The sequence below is a fragment of the Sceloporus occidentalis genome, unplaced genomic scaffold (genome assembly GCF_023333645.1).
Source record: "Sceloporus occidentalis isolate IW3139 unplaced genomic scaffold, rSceOcc1.0.p SCAF_2, whole genome shotgun sequence".
Classification (NCBI taxonomy): Eukaryota; Metazoa; Chordata; class Lepidosauria; order Squamata; family Phrynosomatidae; genus Sceloporus; species Sceloporus occidentalis.
This window is the reverse complement of record NW_028316982.1, coordinates 38310984-38331109: the sequence shown is the minus strand read 5'-3', so window position 1 is coordinate 38331109 and position 20126 is coordinate 38310984. Positions and strand designations below refer to the sequence as shown.

At 39.6% G+C, this 20126-nt stretch overlaps 1 protein-coding gene across 2 annotated transcripts; it reads left to right on the top strand.

The window, feature by feature from the left end:
* The first annotated feature begins 1497 nt into the window (after positions 1-1497).
* Positions 1498-19352, top strand: LOC149318172 (uncharacterized). 2 transcript variants are annotated; one of them, XM_089507738.1, is made up of 11 exons: positions 1498-1588; positions 3975-4172; positions 5266-5418; positions 6982-7130; positions 10411-10551; positions 11870-12018; positions 12423-12536; positions 13918-14050; positions 17985-18091; positions 18785-18894; positions 19300-19352. In XM_089507738.1, the coding sequence occupies exons 2-11, from the start codon at positions 4011-4013 to the stop codon at positions 19312-19314; spliced, it is 1233 nt and encodes a 410-aa protein (XP_089363864.1). In that variant the 5' UTR covers positions 1498-1588; positions 3975-4010; the 3' UTR covers positions 19315-19352. The 2 variants fall into 2 exon arrangements, 1 of the variants encoding a protein (XP_089363864.1); XR_016279806.1 differs by lacking the exons at positions 18785-18894; positions 19300-19352 and having other exon boundaries at positions 13918-14204; positions 17995-18081.
* Positions 19353-20126: the final 774 nt, after the last annotated feature.

The window sequence follows — 20126 nt, the reverse complement described above, 5'->3', positions numbered from 1 at the left end:
TCGAGCATACATGTTGTTTTTTTACATGGGGGGGGGGGGTCCGGAACGGATCCCCTGGGTAAAAAAAGGGCGCACAAAGCAAACCTTTATTTTGCCATTTTATAGAAGGGACATCATTTTACTATACCATTGTATTTAATGCGACTTGAGTATCCATTGGTTTTGGTATCCACCGGGGGTCCTAGAACAAAACCCCAGCGGATACCAAGGGCCCACTGTACTTATGCCGACTAGCATCTAGCCATCTTGAATCCCATCTCAGGAGAAAGCAAAATGTAAATTCAATAGATAAAATAGTACCTAAATATATATATATATATATATATTTTGCTTCATTTGGCACAGTTGACTATACAGGAGCTAGTACTGGAACTGCCTTCCCATAAATCTATTGACTCAGAAAATACTTCAGAGACCATCTATCCCAGTCCCCAGTCTATGCAGGAAATCCACTCCTAGCTGACCTTCTGTTAAAACATTGCTGAACAAGATTCCATCACTTTTCAATCCAATGTCTTCCACTTTTGGAGTGCTTGTACTATCAGGATGGTTTTATGAATATTAATCTTTATTTTTCTTGCAATCTGTAATCTTTTGGGGCCCGTATTCAAGATGATTGCTATTGCTCTATATGTGAAACATTTAAAACTGCCCCTCATATCTCCTATTAATCATTTCCTTCCCAGACTATGCTTATCCAGCAACTCTTTCAACGTTCTTAATTGGATTTGGGCTCCAGGCCAAATTCCTTCTGCTCAAACACAATTACATTTTGGAACAAAAGCTGAACATAGGAGAAAGGAGGACTTCTTAATCATTTCTCCCCCAGAATTTCTTCTGCTTAAAATTGCCTTACAGAAACTACTTTCTACCCTGCAGAAAAAGCAATAATATTTACATTTCTTTACTGCATATCAGTGAACTCAGCACTCTCTAAGCACTTTATAATTTGTATGCCAGTTGCCCCCAACAAGCTGGGCACTAATTTTACTGACCTACAAGAGGATGGAAGGCTGAGTCAATCTTGGAGCTCTAGGATCAAACTCACAACCTTCTGGCTGCAGTACTGGCATTTAATCACTGTGCCAGTAGGGCTCCCAGAAAGAGAAATTGGTACCTAACCACCACAACATAGGAGGAGATCTTGAGCAGGGAAAAATCCTGAGGTGAAGGGGATAAACAACTACTTTGCTTTTCCAGAGTCTGGGTCAGTTACAAACTACTCTGCCTGGGGTGTAGCTGATGCATCTAAAGAGTACTTTACATGCAATTTGGGCCTTGAGCCCATTGATTTCAGTGAGCTGAAACATGATTGCATTGGAGTACTGTATAACCATGTAGTTCTAATGTATGGTTCATTATTCATGAAGTCATATTTAGGTTGTTCCAAGCAGTGGCATTATGATCTCTGGCCTGGTGGAGACAGTTGTAACTGTCTTGTTTAGGGCTGGTGTCACTATAGCAACCTATTGTGCTAGTAAGGAAGTGCTGGTAAATGTGGCAGCAGACCCAAACACAGAGTTGTAGGTTTACGACAGCTTTCTGAACACATTCTGAACATTAAATTCCACTTTAGGATGTGCAGAGGGTGAGTACAGCTCATTTCACCTTTTACAAGGGGTCATTCTCTCCTAACTAATGCATGCCTGAAAGTCTGCGGGGCTCTTGTGTGTGTGATCTGCCTTTTGGATGTCTGGGGATAGATTGTTTCTCATGTAGAAATTGCTTCAGCTTCTTGTTTAATAAAACAGATTGAATATAGGAGGAAAAAAATATGTAATTGATATAAGTGAGCCCTTGGTATCTGCTGGGGTTTGGTTCCAGGATACCAAAATCCGTGGATGCACAAGTCCCATGGCATAATGAAATGGTGTATTTTATATAAAATGGCAAGAATAAGGTTTGCTTTTGAAATTTATATATATTCTTGAATACTTTCAATCCATGGGTGCTTGAATCCATGGATAAAAAAAAATCTCTGTATAACAAGGGCTGACTGTACTGAAATGGGCAAATGAGTCAGCAAGGAAGAAAATGGCTGCATAAAACCTGCCAAATTATTACCATTTGCAAGAAATCAACAGTGAGAGTGGACTATTGCTTTCAGCCCCAGCACTCATTTGTCATCACATCAGAAGTCCATTCACACGGCACAGTTATAGCACTATGATTCAATTTTAACTGCCATGGCAATATCTTACAGATTTTCAAAGCTTGCTGCCTGACAGTTTTAAATACCCCTCCTTACACTGAAAATCCCAGGATCCCATTGGATGGGACCATGGCAGATAAAGCAGAATCATAGTGCTATATAATTCTGTGGAGTGAAAGGGTTTTTGGCTGCTGAGCTATATAGATTTTTTTATATTCTTATTCTTATTCTTACATTCTTATTCTAACCTATAAAGATTGTTCTTTATGTTCTTAACTATTACTTATTTACATGCGTGTTTTCTGCTCCAATTTAAGGATGTCCATCCTCACAAATTGGCCTCGGAGCTAAAGGTTAAAGGAACAGTTACTTGTAACAAGGGAGAGGGTTAACAAGAATGTAATGGATCTACATTCCCAAAATGATCTTACCAAGTGGATACATCCTTACCTGGTTTACATGTTACCTGGTTTAATGGGAAATGCATTTTAGTTACTGCATACACCCACACACACACACACACTAACTAAAATGCATATATATCAGCATTTGGAGAGGTACTTTGAGAATAATTTGTCATATCTCTCTCAAAAACCCTATGACATATCAAAGAGTGAAAAGTATACATGTTGTCGGGTTGGAAGAGATGGAAAAAAAGAAGAGATGCAGTAAATTAGTGCCACAACATAATTGCACACAAGAACCTCAGAACAGATTTTGTTCTGGTAAAAATATTGGCAGCCAAGTTGTTACAATTTTGGCTACTACTAGGTGCATTTTTACAAAATAATAAATTGCATTTAAATAGTCGTCATCATCATCATAATTGTCCAAATGAAGGTGATTGCAATCAGTACCATGAAATCAATGGCAAAATAATTATCATTTACTACATTTCTGATTGATAACTCCTAAGGGGGCTCACACACACCTCAACCTAATCTTAAGGCCAGGCTTGAACTCCCTCTGTCCATCATTTATGCAAAGGCATAAATCTATCTTATACAATACCTACATAAGTCATTCCTTGGTTGTTACAGAGATTGTATTTCTTTTACTCCTACAACAACCAACCCTCCCAATTTATTACTGAACCACTGCACACCCACCCATGGCCATTTCATGTCCCATAGCTAAACACAAACTGTTAACATAATCTGTTAATGTCCAGTGAGGTCCTCCAGAAGTCTCAGTGGATCATTGTGGGGACATACCCAGATCCTTCTCCATCTTCCCTCCTGTTCTCCAAAAGCCACATAATAGTAATTGGGGTGAGGCTGCAGTGGCCCAGTAGTAAGTACAGAGGTGGTGAATTGCAAGGTGTGGTGTAACTGCATGCAGAACCGCTATGCTATGCCATAAGAGATGCCAGCCATGATTAGATACCATTAGATACTATGCTTGAGGATAGCCTTCCCTAATCCTGGCACTTTCCACATGTATTGGACAAGAAATCCGACCATTCTCAGTAGCCAAACTTGTGCACAGCTGGAATGTGACAGCTGTGGGACCTTGGAGAGATGTGCCATCCTGCTGCAAGCACCTCCACTAGCACACAGCAGCAGCTAGACTCTGGCCCATGTGCCCTCTAAAATTCCTTGTCCTTTCCTTTAGCTCTTCTCCTTGGTTTTGCTATAAAAATCTGTGTTAATCTATGTACAAGAAATAGGATTTTTTTAAAAGAAATTTTCAAGATACATGTAGGACAGTAGAATTTGTTCATCACACTTGCAAACTGCTTTCAATATAACAGTTGCAAACAATTTCTTCAATAGTTGGTGTATAGATATATCTATATATCTGTTTATCTCTTCTAATCCAGCTTTCTGTGGCAATAAAAGTTTTGGAGAAAGAAGTTATGCCAAAGCTAAAGGGGAAATCAAAAGCCAGTTCAGATTCCATTCTTGCAAAGTTCCTGCGGACATATGAAAAGCACTGCATGATGTCCCAGACTTCTGTCAGCCTGAGTATTAAACAAGGCATACAGAAATGTATAGCAAATGATACGTTAATCACTAAGGTAACAGAATTTAATTCTTCCACCTGTGATAGGCAATTAGGATAGATTGGTAGAAAAAGTGCATCCCAAATCATTACTCTTTCTACATGTATTCCTTTAGGGGGCAGCATGGATCTGTTTTCTTTGCCTTCATATTTGCCCGAAAGCATATTAATGTGAACTTTCTGGTTGGCTCCTTTGTTATGCCAAGGGAAGAAAAGCTAGTTCTGTCATTGAGGCTCTTCTGCTGGCAAGCAAAAACAGTTTTCTTTGGCTTACAAACATTTGGCTTTTAAACTGAATTATTTGCGGAAGTATTGATGAGTTTTTAATTGATTCTTTGATAACATTAATTAGAATTCTGTATTTAACATTGTATTTTATTGCTTTTAGTTATATTAAGCATTATTTATAGTGGAAAGCTGGGATAAACACAATAGAACAACTAATATAAACTTGAAAGCAGTATCAAGGAACACCAAAATCTCACTCCTTTCATGAGATGCAAGAGCTGCTGTACGTATGTTACATGACAGTGGACGTTGTTATAGGATCATCTTGAACAGAGTTTAATAAGCTTGAATTTAGTTATAGTTACCATATTTACAGTCCAAAGACTGTAAAGCACTTTGAAAGGGCACCACAAAGTGGATATTTTAGCATTGGGCGAACAAGGCACGGCACAATTGGCCTGAAAACTACAAAACACAATATCCACAATCTTTGTTTAACAGATTTTAGCACTATCTCATGATCCAAGTTAGACAGCAAAGATTTGGGCAATAAATTTGGATCATCTGCTAGCATAGCTGTCCAAAGCAAGGTGGCCTAGTAGACCCTTAGTATGAATTTAGTGATTTGCTGTCTTTCAGTCATTACTTGATTCATTTCTACCATCTTTTTTTTATTACTGCCTATTCCTGAGAAAAATGTGAACCTAAATAACCTCAAGAAAAACAAACACCATTTTACCTCTCACACATGTAGCTTTCTGTCTTTTCAAGGAATTAACTATCTATCATTGCTAACTAGACACTCTTTTCTGTGGCACATTTTAAGCAATATTTTGTTGTAACAGAAGGGCTATTATTAACTCCTCTGTGTTCTTCCCTAGTTTGTGCTTTCCAATGTGGAAACAGCATCGGGGAAATTGCATCCTGTGTCTCTCACTCCTCTACTAAGGACAATTCGAGATGAACGATATCAGTTGGGAAATGAGCTCTGTGTGTGGGGAATTCAGATTCATCCTCAAGATATTGCTAACCTTGTATGTTTACAAAATCAGATGAATTATATGAGAATTATGGTGTCAAAGTGACAGACTTTGTAAATATGAACTCTTGTTATAGTACAATAGTGGATCATTGGTCTTACTTTGGTAGCATCTGCAGCATCATTTTTCTTTCTAAACCAAGAGTGTTCTAAAATATATATATATACACACACATTTCCTTCTACTTATAGCTAGCCAGCCAACTAAAAAATAATCTCTAGTAACCAAGAATAGTATGAACAATAGTTATTCACAGTCATTCTTTCAACAATCTCCTCAAAATACAGTGCCGGGGACTAAAAACTCTAAAGGCACTAAATTCTGTCTGATCTTGGATTCTGTCTCATCTTGGTCAATATTTGGATGGGAGGCTGCCAACAAATACCAGGTGCTGTGGCAAACCACTTCTGAGTATTCCTTGCCTAAGAGAACCCTATGAAAATTTATGAGGTTACTATAATTCGCCAGGTGACTTGATGGTGCACACACACACACACAAATGCAATATACCACTCTGTTTGCAAGGCACATTACTATTGCATTTTAAAGGAATCTCTTGTCATTCTCGTCCTCCTTGACAGTTTGTCTTCATTGAAAGATGCCCCAGATTTACCTTTGGAGGGGTCACAGCAGGCGCCAGATAGCTAGCCGAGTCCTTATGTTCAACAGGTCAAGTTGACTTTGAGCAGAAAGAGAAACTATGTGGTGCCAGACCCACAGACATTCTTACCGCCAAACATGACAGAAAAGGCAGATATGTACACATCTCATCAGTCAGTGCAATCCTTCTGTCCATCTGTGGAGATTCAGCTCACCATCTGTGGAAAACTATAGAGTCTGACAATGTGTGATTCATACTTCACTGCGCTGATTGTAGGCTTCATAAGAATGCTTTTCTACTGAGAGCATTGGCTGACACTGGCAATGATAAGCACTCAAATAAAAGCATAAATAATTGGCTTTCATGAGAGTTGTTTGTAAATTATAGTACAGGATGCATGTTAATATTTTAGGACTGGAAGAAGGGTAGGATGAACAAATATCAAATACAAAGGGATCCTACCTGTTTTAAGGATGAATGTTATTCTTAGAGACCATACTCACATTAAGGCCATCTTGATCTCCAGGAACACTGAACTTGTTGATTTGATATAAGAGAATGAAATTATTTTTTTAAATTAGGTGTTTGTTTTTTTAAAAAAAGAGATATCTTTCAAGTGAACAATTAATAGAAGTGTTAATATCTGATAAATTATTATTATTATGCTTTATTTATAAAGTGCTGTAGATTTACACAGCGCTGTACATACAAACAATAAAATAGACAGTAAACCTGCCCATGGCATACAATCTAAGAAATAATAGCATAATACATATAAATAATATATAACAATACAGGAAAGAGTTCAATAAAGTGAGGCAGGCAACAAATTAAAAATGTCAAATAACAAATGATAGTCACGCAATGCCTGGGAATGCTTCTCTGAACAGGATGGTCTTCAACTCAGTTTAGAAACTGGTTAATCTTGCTTTTTCTTCTTTTATCTATATGTTTAGGCAATTTTACTAGAACTAGATGGGCGTACCATCTATCCATTTTCCAAATTAGAAATCACTTACCATGTCTTAGACCTCTGGAGCATGGAGAGACTTGGAATCGCTTTACCTTACAGCAATCTGAATTCTCTTGTACTGGATTATTCCAAGTAAGACAAAAGGATGTGTAAGTATGATACCTGCCCTAACACGTTATATTCTTGCTTCACACTGTTGGCAGTGTGACAAAAGAAATACATTTACATGTAAGAGGTGTCCACATGTTACATTCAACACAGGTACATACTTACATACTGTAAAGTTGGTATGTATTCATCAGTTCACATAAATATATGTGTGTACAGGTATAGTTGTACATTTGAACTGTAATTTAAATTTAAGACTATTCCTGTAGCTGGGTACCAAAAAAAAGGACTTAAAACAGGCACAGAGATACTCATGAACATTTGAATGTGTGCACGTACAGTATGAATGTATATACAGTGTAATATGTGAACATCCCAGAACCTAAATTGCAATAGCTTTGGTCACTAGCAAGAGGTCCAAAATGTGAAGAAAGCTTTTGTTTCTCTGCTTTCATCAAGAACACCACGAAGAGAAAAGAACATCTCAGCTACAGCCATTTCTTAAAGTTCTCCCAACTCCTGGGAGCTTCCTTCACTTTACATTGTCTTCACTCTTTTATGTTGTACTTTTACTTAGCTTTAAGAAAACAACAGAAAAGTATTTTATCTGTCAATTTGATTTCAATAAAAATAATATACACATGTGCTTTAAAGAAAATAGAGTAGGTTCCAGAATGCCTGGTATTTTTTTGTCTTTTGCATGTTTGGTTTGAGAGCCAGCATGGTGTAGTGGTTTGAGTGTTGTACTGTGACTCTGGAGACCAGGATTCGATTCTCAGCTTGGCCATGGAAACCCACTGGGGTTACCTTGGGCAAGTCACACTCTCTCAGCCTCAGGGAAAGGCAATGACAAACCTCCTCTGCACAAATCTTGCCAAGAAAACTCTATGATAGGTTCACCATAAGTCGGAAACAACTTGAAGGCACACAACAAAAACATATTTGGTTTACTTCTTGATCTGAATGTTGAATGATGCTCTATGAGGAAACACAATTTGATGAAATGTATTGGATGTCCTGTTTTGCGTGAGGGCCTGCTTTCTCCTCAAGTTAAAATTCCACCAAGATCAACTCTTTTCTTCCTACAAATTCCTAATAAGGAGAATAATTCTCTCTGTGTATGTAATATATCAATATTAGTGTGGCTCTGAAACAGTGTCATCCCTCTCTTAAGTGTATCAGGATTTCACTTGACTTAGCTCTTTGTTTGTATGTTATTGTAGGACTGATTGTATGTTTAATTTGCTGTTTGCTGAATAAAACCTATTTTTGTTAAGCAGTCTCTTTTGCTCTGGGCTATTGCAAGCTCCGGCACAGAAGCAAGCTCTAGTTGCAGTTATTTTTGTGCTCTCCAGAAATAGTATCTCTGAAGGAGATACCAATGAGATTAGGCACTCCATCTTCCAACCCTATTTTGTGGTTATAGTAAATATGAGCTAAATATGAAAGAGCTGCATAGATTGTTTACTAGCCTAATTTTAATTTTACCATTCACAACTCTTCTGTTTATAAATATGTGGTGATGTGGTGCCAGAGAACCAGAGTGGTCTGGATGTTGGACTATGATTCTGGAGAACAGGGTTGGAAACCTTCTTTAACCACTGTGTGACTTTAGGCAAGTCACAAACTCTCAGCCTCAGAGGAAGGCAAAAGCAAAACCTTCTATGAATAAACCTTGCCAAGGAATCTTTGGCCCCTTACAGACTGCCAAAATAAAGCTGCTTCGGGTCACTTTGGAGGTATGCTGTTTCAGTGATGCATGCATACTAAGAGTCTGGAAGCTGCGCTCTAGTCCTTAGGGCTGGATCATGGCTTTGGCGCGGCTACCGGACTCTTAGTATGAATGCATCATTGAAACAGCATACTTCCAAAGTGACCCAAAGCAGCTTTATTTTGGCAGTCTATAAAGGGCCATAGAATCATAGAGTTGGAAGAGACCACTAGGGCCATCCAGTCCAACCCCCTGCCATTCCGGAAATCCAAATCAAAGCATCCCCAACAGATGGCCATCCAGCCTCTGCTTAAAGACCTCCAAGGAAGGAGACTCCACTACACTCAGAGGAAGGAGTGTGTTCCACTATCAGACAGCCCTTACTGTCAGGAAGTTCTTCCTAATGTTGAGGTGGAATCTCTTTTCCTGTAGCTTGCATCCATTGTTCCGGGTCGTGTTCTCTGGAGCAGCAGAAAACAAGCTTGTTCCCTCCTCAATATGACATCCCTTCAAATATTTAAACAGGACTATCATATCACCTCTTAACCTTCTCTTCTCCAGGCTGAACATCCCCAGCTCCCTGAGTCGTTATTCATAGGGCATGGTTTCCAGACCTTTCACTATTTTAGTCGCCCTCCTTTGGACACGCTCCAGTTTCTCAACATCCTTTTTAAATTGTGGTGCCCAGAACTGGATGCAATATTCCAGGTGGGGCCTGACCAAAGCAGAATACAGTGGCACTATTACTTCTCTTGATCTAGACACTATACTTTTATTGATGCAGCCTAAAATTGCATTGGCCTTTTTAGCTGCCGCATCGCACTGTTCACTCATGTTCAACTTGTGGTCTACTTGGACTCCTAGATCCCTTTCACATGTTGTCTCATTCAGCCAGGTGTCCTCCATCCTATATCTGTGCATTTTATTTTTCCGCCCTAAGTGCAGTACCTTACATTTCTCCGTGTTGAATTTCATTTTGTTAGCTTTGGCCCAGCTTTCTAGTCTATTCAGGTCATTTTGAATGTTGATCCTGTCCTCTGGGGTATTAGCTATTCCTCCTAATTTGGTGTCATCTGCAAATTTGATAAGTATGCTCTCAATTCTGCCATCCAGGTCATTGATAAAGATGTTGAATAACACTGGGCCCAGGACAGAGCCCTGTGGGACCCCACTGGTCACTTCTCTCCTGGATGAAAAGGTGCCATTGTTGAGCACCCTTTGGGTTCGGCCAGTCAACCAGTTACAAATCCATGTAACAGTTACCTTGTCTAGCCCACCTTTTACAAGCTTGTTTGCAAGAATGTCATGGGAAACCTTGTCAAATCCCCATGATAACATTGATTTAGGGTTGCCATTAGCCAGAAACAACTTGAAGGCACACAACAACAATGTGGCGCCAGCTATTATAGATTAAATAATGCTGAGAATCTTTTTTAGCTAATGTTCTCAGTTTAAGTCTTTCTAAGTTTCATTTGAGTTGACTCAACTATATCAAATGTATGCAATGTACCACAACGGTGAAAAAATTGTAGCAGGTATATTAGGGCCAGTATTTGAAAATGATATCTACTTAATACATTAACTTTTTCATAGGTGTGGAGATGATGGTGTGAATAAACTTATTTGTGGATTAGAGGGGAACAGAAAGCTTTTAACTCTCAGCCTCTGTTACTGTGATTTAGGACCTCAAAGTGGAACAACATTAGCAACTCTTATAATCCAGACCGCCATTTGGTAAGTTTTGTTTTGGTAAGGACTTGGGCAGTGGTAGTATTATTCCATGGATCTATTTTATACTGTATGTAATGCTAATTAATGACTATAGTTATGATAACATTAAATAATTGTCAGAGCTAGCAACCTTTGCATATTTGTACTCACTATAATAGCTAGTTTGCATGTTTGCTGACTTTGTTTTTATGCTTTTCTACATGAATTCTCTTTCTGCATCACTCTGTCTGTAGGCATTTTCTTTCTCTTTCTCTCTCCTCCAAAAGACCATGTATTTGACTATGAACAAGTAATTTGTATCTAAAGCTATTTCTGCATGACTTACAAATAAGGCTGAGCTTATTTATTTTTCTGCTAGACCCTATGACTGGGTGGGAGAGAGAATAGTTGTTTTTCAGCTTCTACTTTGCCCTTGCCAATATCATTATTCTTCTTGTAAGATCCAGTACTATCTGTCACATTTCCCAACAACAATTACATATGTGAGGAGCAGCAAACCTCAGGCTCCCCCCTTAAAAGTGGCCACAGCATCCACCACCTGGTTTAAACTGGTACTTTGGTACATCTGAAATTGGATTTCCAGCTGTTTTCAGGGAAGCAAATACAGGCAGAGTGGCTACCTAGAGTAAGTTCAGGAATCAACACCTATTGTAGAGATAGGAGCAGAAGGCAGACAAAACATCATATCAGGATGAAAGCAGCACACCAGCTCTGGAGTTCATTTTTTAATAATTAAAAAAATAAGATGTTTGAGTGGAAAAATCTTTCTTTCTTGACTCCTTCACAATGAATATCTTTACTAGTGGGTAGGGAAAGTGCAAAAATATGATCATGAAATCCACCTGGCTGTAGGGGAAATATCACTGCAGTAGCTGAACAATGAGCAGGGAATTATTTCATCACACTAAGATGATTTCTTCTCAACGGGGCATTATTGCCAAATGCAGGATGTCCTGTTACAGGCAAAGCTCCCTATGTGGGAGTATTCACCCAATGACCTAACGATTGTAGGTACGATACTGCAGTTGCTTTCTCCCCCCTATGAATTGTGGATGACACTTTTCTTTATTTATAGATTCCTGGGGAAACATTTTAAATCTGAAATGTTGTAAACTGGGGCCACCCAAATTGAGACGTACATGCATAGCATTATGCTTTATATTTAGGTGTGATGATAAGTAAGAAAGAGTGTGACTTCTCTTAAAGTAGTTAAGAGTGCACTGTAGTTACTAGTGCAAAATTCGCTTCTGTGTTCTAAAAGAAGCAAATATAATCAGTTTAACCAAGGTCTATGAAATATTTTTTAAATTATTTATCACAGCAACCTGCTTCTCAGTGGTAACCACTTGCAGTGTTTGGGTGCTGCAGAACTCCTCAAACCATTAGCAGAATATGCAAAAAACTTTCAACAAGAAAAAAAGACAAATGCTTTGGTGTGCAGCAATAGTACTTCCCGCGACACCCTTGAAGGTAAGACTGGTCATCTACTCATGAAAATTAATCTGTTAAATGATAAATGGAAAGATTCAAATGGGTGTGTGAATCTCTCTCCTTTTTTAGTGGCTCTTCCCATGTTCTCCTGCCTGTTCATTCTGGGCTCCAAGTGCTTTTGATTTCAGCTCCCTTGATCCCCAAACATTGGCCATGGCAGTTGGGTTGAATGAAGCTGAAGTTAACAACATCTGGAAAGCACCAACTTGAGGAAGATTGCTCTATATTCCCATGGCTGCATTCACTCTGTTACTCAGCATCTTTCTGTGCCTCAGGCAATGTGGGATTCCTCTAGTACCAAAGCATATAGAAATATATAGATGTCATTTATATAATTTTTAATTTAAATCAGCTAATAATAAATGTATTTCCCTTTTTAACAGCAAATGAAGATGAAAATATTAATTCAAAAGTTGTTAATACAAATATCACCTCCAAAGCAAACAGCTCTACTGTTACTGCATTAGAAAGCACTAGGAAGAAAAAGAAGACAAAAGGTACAATTAATTTACCCAGTGAGGTAAAACTAATTTGGATGATGTAAAGACTGGGATATGTATCATGATTGGTGCTCTTTAATTTTAGATTAAACTTAATTACTAAAGTATGTTTCGGTCTATAGAACAATATGGAAGTGACTTCTTTCCTGCCTGAAATCCTTCAGTCTAAGATCCTTCAGTCTAAGATGAGGTGATATGATAGCCCTGTTTAAATACTTGAAGGGATGTCATATTGTCAAGGGAACAAGTTTGTTTTCTGCTGCTCCAGAGAACAGGAGCCGGAACAATGGATGCAAGCTACAGGAAAATAAATTCCACCTCAATATTAGGAGGAACTTCCCGACAGTAAGGGCTGTTCGACAGTGGAACAAACTCCCTTGGAGTGTAGTGAAGTCTCTTTCCTTAGAGGTCTATAAACAGAAGCTGGATGGCCATCTGTCGGGATGCTTTGATGGAGGGTTCCCAAGGTGATGATAATTTGGTATATAAATCTGTTCAGCCATATGAACAATCTCATCTCTTTGAACCCCTTGCCAGAGGTCTGAAATTGTACAGGTTATCTCCCTAGTGAGAATACAACTATGCCTTTCATAATGGGAACTATGCTTCACATAGAAAATGGCCATGCAGTATCTGGCAGGCCTATCAATATGATTTCTAAATTATGAGCTTTAAATTGTGGGTTTGTTGTTTTTAATATGCATTTTTAATCTGATGTTATGCTCTTTTAATCAATCATTTATTTTAAATGGGCATTTGCATTTTAACAGTGTTATACATTGCTGTTGCTTCCCGCCTTGATCCATAGGGAGAGGCGGGTAAGAAATAAATAATAGTAGTAATATTCATTTCATGTGTGGAAAATGCTGGGTTTTTTGCTAGATAAAGGGTATTTGCTATATAAAAAAGGTGCTGGGAAATCACAACTGGGATATGTTTACTGCATGAAACACAGGCACAAGGTTACTGTACATGGCCTTGTACATTATTTTCTACAAAGAGGTCCTTTAAGTGTAGGAATTTTGTAACAAAGTCACCCTAAAAATCCAATGCTAGAAAACAAATGAAGAGTTTCACTGACCAGCTTTTTTATTAATCAGACTGGACTGTAATAAAGGTAGATTGGAAAATAAGATGAAATATGAAGGGACTGGATAGCTTTACTGTAAATATTACTAGTTGCAAGAAAATTAATGTGTCTTTCCCAAAACACAGTGATGTCTTCCAAACTATCTATCATCTATCTATCTATCTATCTATCTATCTATCTATCTATCTATACATATAAGGAAGGTCACATGTGGTATTAGTCATCACACATTAGTGTGCATATCTTCATTGTACAGGAAATAATCTTATGTGCCTATATTGCTTGCAGGCTTAAAGAAGAAAAGTAAGAAACACGACCCTGGTCCATGGTTAGCTAAACTGCATTTGGCTGATAATGGCATAGATAGAAGGTTTAAGCAAAGAGAAGAAAACATGTGGGAATTCATTCAGCTTTTGATTAGGTAAGGCAACTGGTAACAGGATGAGCATCACTTTTTGTCGTCATCTATGGCACTGTGGAATGGTCTTGTAATCTGACTAGGATCGAGAATAAATATCCAGCTCTATGCAGGCATACCTCAGTTAACAAAGCATCTGACAAACTTCCTTTTTACTGTATCCTTTTACAAGAGCCCAGCTCAGCCCCCTCTTTTCTTGTTTTCTGTCTGTCTGGAAGTCATTTCTTTTTGTTTGTTTGTTGGGGAAGGCAATGGTAAACCTCCTCTGAACAAACCTTGCCAAGAAAACCCCATGATAAATTGGTTTTGGATTGCCATAAATTGTAAATGGCTTAAGGCACACAACAACAACAAAGCATTGGCACCGAGAGGATGGCGAAGGACTGAAGAAAGACAGTATGTAGAGAGTTCTTGTAGCACCTTTGCAACTAACTGAAAGAAAGAAGTCAGCAGCATGAGCGTTTGTAGACAAAAGTCTACTTACTCAGATGCATTTGGACTCAGGTGCATCTGAGGAAGTAGACTTAAGTCTACTGTAGAGCCCTGTCCTAGGACAACCATTTGTTGATTTGAAGCTCCAAGTTTATTGTTAGACAAAGAACACAGACATTTGGCCAAATGGGTGCCGAAGTTCGGGATGAAAAGCACTTTTAAAGTTTAACTGAGCCCATAGCATATACATAAAAACCAATCACCTGGCTTCTTTCTGCTCACCTAGTACAACTTATCAGACCTCCCATTACATGTTTGCTCCTAAATGCGTGCTCCCCACCTTCACACACATCACATGTTCTTTACATCATCCCCTTATTCATTTAACCTTGTGTCAGCAAATATTATAATGTTCTTAATGAAGTCTATAGGTAACTGAGAGGTCAATTTTGTGCCTGCTCTGCTTTCCCTCCCCCTGTCTTATGCAGTCCAGTTTGGGATTCTGCTGACAAAAGGTCTAATTTGTCTTGCCCTGTTTTTAGCTGGCTTATGCTTATTTCAGCAGTTAGCTTCCTGTTACCTATTGCAAGCTATATGTATTTTGCAAGCTAAAGCTTTTCCGCCTCTTGCCTTGCCCCATTGCCTGCCTTTTAATCAATGACAAAGTATAAAAATCAACTTGTTTGTGGCTTTCTGAAGTAGCATAGCTGGGAATCTTTTTAGGGTGAACCTGTCATCATCTAACTACGAAAGCTCATGCTATCAACTTCTTTCTTTCAGTTAGTCTCAAAGGTGCTACAGTATCTCTCTATATACTGATTCTGCAGATTGAAGACAACTTCCCAGAGGACATTTTCTGTTGTCGCTCCAAAAATCTGGAATGACCTGCCAGATGAGATCCACCATCTAACATCTTTGGAGGCCTTTAAGAAGGCAATAAAAACGGATCTCTTCTGGCAGGCCTTCCCAAACTGATCTCTTCAGAATTTTGACTATCCATTTGTTTAGCTGTACCCACCAGACATTGATCTCAATTTATTTTATTAACCATTTTATTGGGAATTGTTTTTAATGGTATTTTAGGGTGGGAGGGAGATTGGGGAATTAGGATCTAATATATCCCGTTATGTTTTTATCTATTGATAGTCATGTTTGATTTTATTGTTTTTGTTTGTTGTTAGCTGCCTCGATCCAATACAGGGAGAGGCGGGATGATCATAATCATCATCATCATCATCATCATCATCATCATCATCATCATCATCATCTCTCTACATATTGATTCTGCAGACTAAGGGCCTGAACAGACAGGCCAAATGAAGCAGCTTTGGGCCACTTTGGAGGTGTGCTGTTTAAAGGACGTGTGCATCCTAATAAGCCAGAAGCCACGACAAAGCTGCCTGAGGGGCTTCATTTGTCCTGCCTGTTTAGGCCCTAACATGGCTATATCTTTGATTTCTTCCGCTGGAGAAAGACAGACTTTCAGTGCTAGATTGTGACTGTATCTGCAGTAAACAATGCAATAAAACTTGACCTGGGAAAGCAAGAGTCAAGGTAGCCCTCTAGGTAATCCTACTGTAGCTGTAGGTTCTTACAAGAGTCTAGGTAAATAGTTGCCTTCAGAATCACTGAGCATGTATGAAGAGCAAAACAGAAAGAAAAGGGGAAATGGATTAGTATGTCTGGCATGCTGACAAAGTATAGATCTATAAATTCAAAACCATAACTTCCAGTCTGAAGAGATAGAATTGAGACAGTTTTTCTATCATGTCTAGGGTTGCCATAAGTCAGGACCTCCAAACCGGGACAAATGTAGGACAAATGTAAGACAAATTTTTCAAATGTAGGACACACGCGAAAAAATTGATGTTTTTTTTTTAAATGTTAATATAAATGCCTGTTTCTTAGGCATGATCAAAATGGAGGACATTTGGGCATTATTTCTAGACAGATGGCAGAAATGGACTTCCCTTTCTGGCAAAACACCCCCGACCTCCATTCCAAAACACACATGACAGCACATTTGGGCATTTCACATGGCTTTACTGAACATGACCTCTTGCATCAGAAGCTTATTCCATAACCAAACCCCTTGGGTTTAACACTTAGCATGGTTTAACATGGCTATGCATATTGAATATGTCAAGGTGGTTTCACCCTTCTTGCACCAAGTGTACTTCTCAGAAGTGTGTGTCAAGGGACTTTGGTTTTTCTTCACTGCACATGAGTTTGTAAAAATCACAGCAATTTACATTGGCCTTGCCTCAGAACCAAAACCACACAGAAAAGGCACTTTGGAAAGTCACACTCTCTCGGCTTCTGAAACAGTGCATGCATGCCTCTCAAGCTGACCCACTCATATCATCTTCATCATCATCATCACCACTACACTATCACTGTCAAAGTAAGGGAGACTTGTTACCATTAAAAGCACCCCAAAAAACTCACCTTGAGGCCTCTCTGGCCACTCACTCACCACCTCCTTCCCCTCCTCCTTTTCCTCCCCCTCCTCCTCCACCTCCTCCATTCGCCTGGGGGCTGGGGCGGACGGGGCGGAGGAGGAGGGTGGCAAGTGGTTGCACACAAGGCGGGGAGGGTGGCGCGCGGCTGCGCACAGGAGGCGAACCGCCTCCAGCTTCGCCTCCTCCACGCGGCCGCACGGCCTGGGGAAGAGGGGGCGGAGGAGGAGGAGGTGAGTGGCGCGGCCGCGCAGGGAGGCAAAGGCGGACGGAGCCAGCGCCTCTTGCGCACAGGCGCGCCACCCTCCCCGCCTCCCCGCGCAGCTGCGCCACCTTCCCCCACCTCCTCTGCCCCCTCTTCTCTTCCTCCCCGCGCGCCCGCGCGCCAGAGGCACTGGCTCCATCCGTCTTCGCCTCCTCCATGCGGGCGGGCGCGAAGCCTGGGGGCGAGAGGGCGGAGGAGGAGGGTGGTGCGGGCGCGCGGGGAGGCGCCTCCTCCGCCCCAGGCAGGCCTCGCTGCCCTCCTCTTCCTCCCTGCCTCCCCGAGGAGGAGGAGGAGGGCAGCGAGGCCCTGCAGGCCGCAGGAACTCGGCTGCAACCGGGGGGGTCCCGGTTTTTGGGCTACGCCCGTGCCAGGAGGGGCCCGGGCCCCCCAAAATCGGGAAATTCATGGGTGCAGTCGGGTTATGGCAACCCTACCCGTGCTGGGAGGGACCCGAGGCCCCCAAAATCGGGAAATTCATGGGTGCAGCCGGGTTATGGCAACCCTACCCGTGCCGGGAGGGGCCCGGGCCCCCCAAAATTGGGAAATTCATGGGTGCAGCCGGGTTATGGCAACCCTAACCATGTCTTTCTTCTGCCTTAATAGTCAAGACTTAAATCATATTAAATAATAATTTTTAAAAAATGAAATGGGGGTATGTCACAATGGTGCATGTTCTTGTATTTTTGGAATCTTGTACATAATCATTAAGACATTTAGATTTTATTTATGAATGGAAAGAGTTGACATGCATCTATTTTTGGTGTTAATTTCTTAATCATAGTCTAATCAAGAATTCCGACTACCTAGTGGAAGTTGATATCAATGGCAATGCTATAGGAGAGCAGTGTGCAGTCCAGATATTGGAAGCTCTCAAGGACCGAAAGAAAGGTGGGCTCTTCTAATCAATACTTGAATTATACCTGTTGATATATTTATTTTGTGCACACTTACCTGGTGAGTTAGCCTTAAAGAACTCAGTGGATGCGTAGGGCTGTACTGTAATATCTCCTCTTCTCAAATCTGTCCAGTCTGGAACTTTTAAAGCAAACACTTACTATTATTGTTGTTGTTGTTGTTGTTGTTGTGCTTTATTTATATAGCGCTGTAAATTTACACAGCACTGTACACACAAACAATAAAATAAAGTAAACCTGCCCATGGAGTACAATCTAAGAAACAATAGCATAATACATATAAGTAATACATAACAATACAGGAAAGGGTACAATAAAGTAAAGCAGGCAACAAATTAAAAACATAAAGTAACAAATAATAGTCACACAATGCCTGGGAATGTTTCTCTGACACTTATCACTTGGCATGCTCCAAGCAAGAAAAATTTAAAAGAGGATGTTTTATATGTATAATAGTAATATTTATAGTGTCTAGATCTCTAGGCTTTCCCAAACGTAAGTGCAAATCCAGCATATACAGTGGGAAAACCTGTGCAAACAAGTCTATATTTTACCACTGCACATTGTATTTGCATCAAAAATTATCTCTGAGAAACTGTTAAGGTACAGCATCTCTCCTTTTGTATTAAATAGGATATTGATGTGTTTACTGCTTTTGCCTCTACAGAAGAAATGCCACACTTAAGAATTAAGGTAACCCCCCAGATTTCATCAGTAACCTTTGAGGAAATTTTCAAGATTTGCTCAAAAAAGAGTCCGGCTAAAAAAAGAAAGAAGGTAAAGAATTTGCTTCCTTCACTTTGTTTATTTGTCCAGGCATTTTCCTGATCACTAACTGAGTCTGTTAACATTAGAGTTCTTAGTCAAGTATATTGTTTTATCCTATTGGAGCTGAGAATGCAAAGAAATGATGGAGGAAGGATCTGGATTTGATCAGTCCTCTCCTTATGCTTTTAAATAGATGATTGGTGCTAGTGATTACTGTCTGGAATTGTATATATGCAATCTTGTACCCTGGTGTTATCTTTCAACTCAGAAAAATGCCTGTGTAGCATCATTTTTTCTGCACATCTACTCTAGTAAGACAGGTGGGTTTAGTTTGTGAGTTTACTTTAGTCTAACCAATGTAGGTAGCTCCTTGTTGAAATTTACTGACACTGACTCTGTGTTTTTATTTTACAGAAAATCAAGGGATAATAAAGTTTCCATGTGTTTTCAGAAGATGTTAATTTCAAGAGGTTAACAGACCTCAGCAAATGTTTACATGATGTTCTACATTTTGTAAATACTATGCTGTGCTCTCAAAGTTTCTTCTTATGAATGTACAGAACAGCTTGGCATATTTATAACACTTCTAACATGTTTTATTTATTGAATTAAAATTATGCAACTGCCTAAAAATAAAAATAGCCAAAAAAATAAAAATAAACACACTGCACAACTTAACACTCACACTGGCTTTCTTCTATTATTTTGAAGTGGTATGCCAATATTATTTACAAATGTGTACACACTGTCCTGTAAAGTTTACATATCCCCAGGTGCTTTGTTTGTATGCTAATCAGAATAACAGAAACTTTATGCCTTTGTGAATTCAAAGGATTTCATGGCCGGCATCCATAGCTTTTTGTGGGTTTATCAGGCTATGTGGCCATGTTCTAGAAGAGTTTCTTCACCACAAACCCACAAAAAACTATTTATTCCTTTGTGTTATACACAAATAGTCTGGCAACATTAACTATATTTTTTGTTCCAATGGGAAAGTTAAGAATGTTGAAATGTACCTAAATCTAGATCAGCCTCCTTCTTCTTTGGTGAAAAGAGCATTATAAACGTTGTTGTTGTTATCACATGATGACCCTTAGAAATCTATGTCTTCAGAACAAGGGAACTAAGGCTGCATCCGCAGTGCAGAAATAATCCAGTTTGTTACTGCTTTAACTCCCATGGCTCCATGCAATAGAATTCTGGGAATTGTAGTTTTGCAAAACATTTAGCCTCCTCCTCTG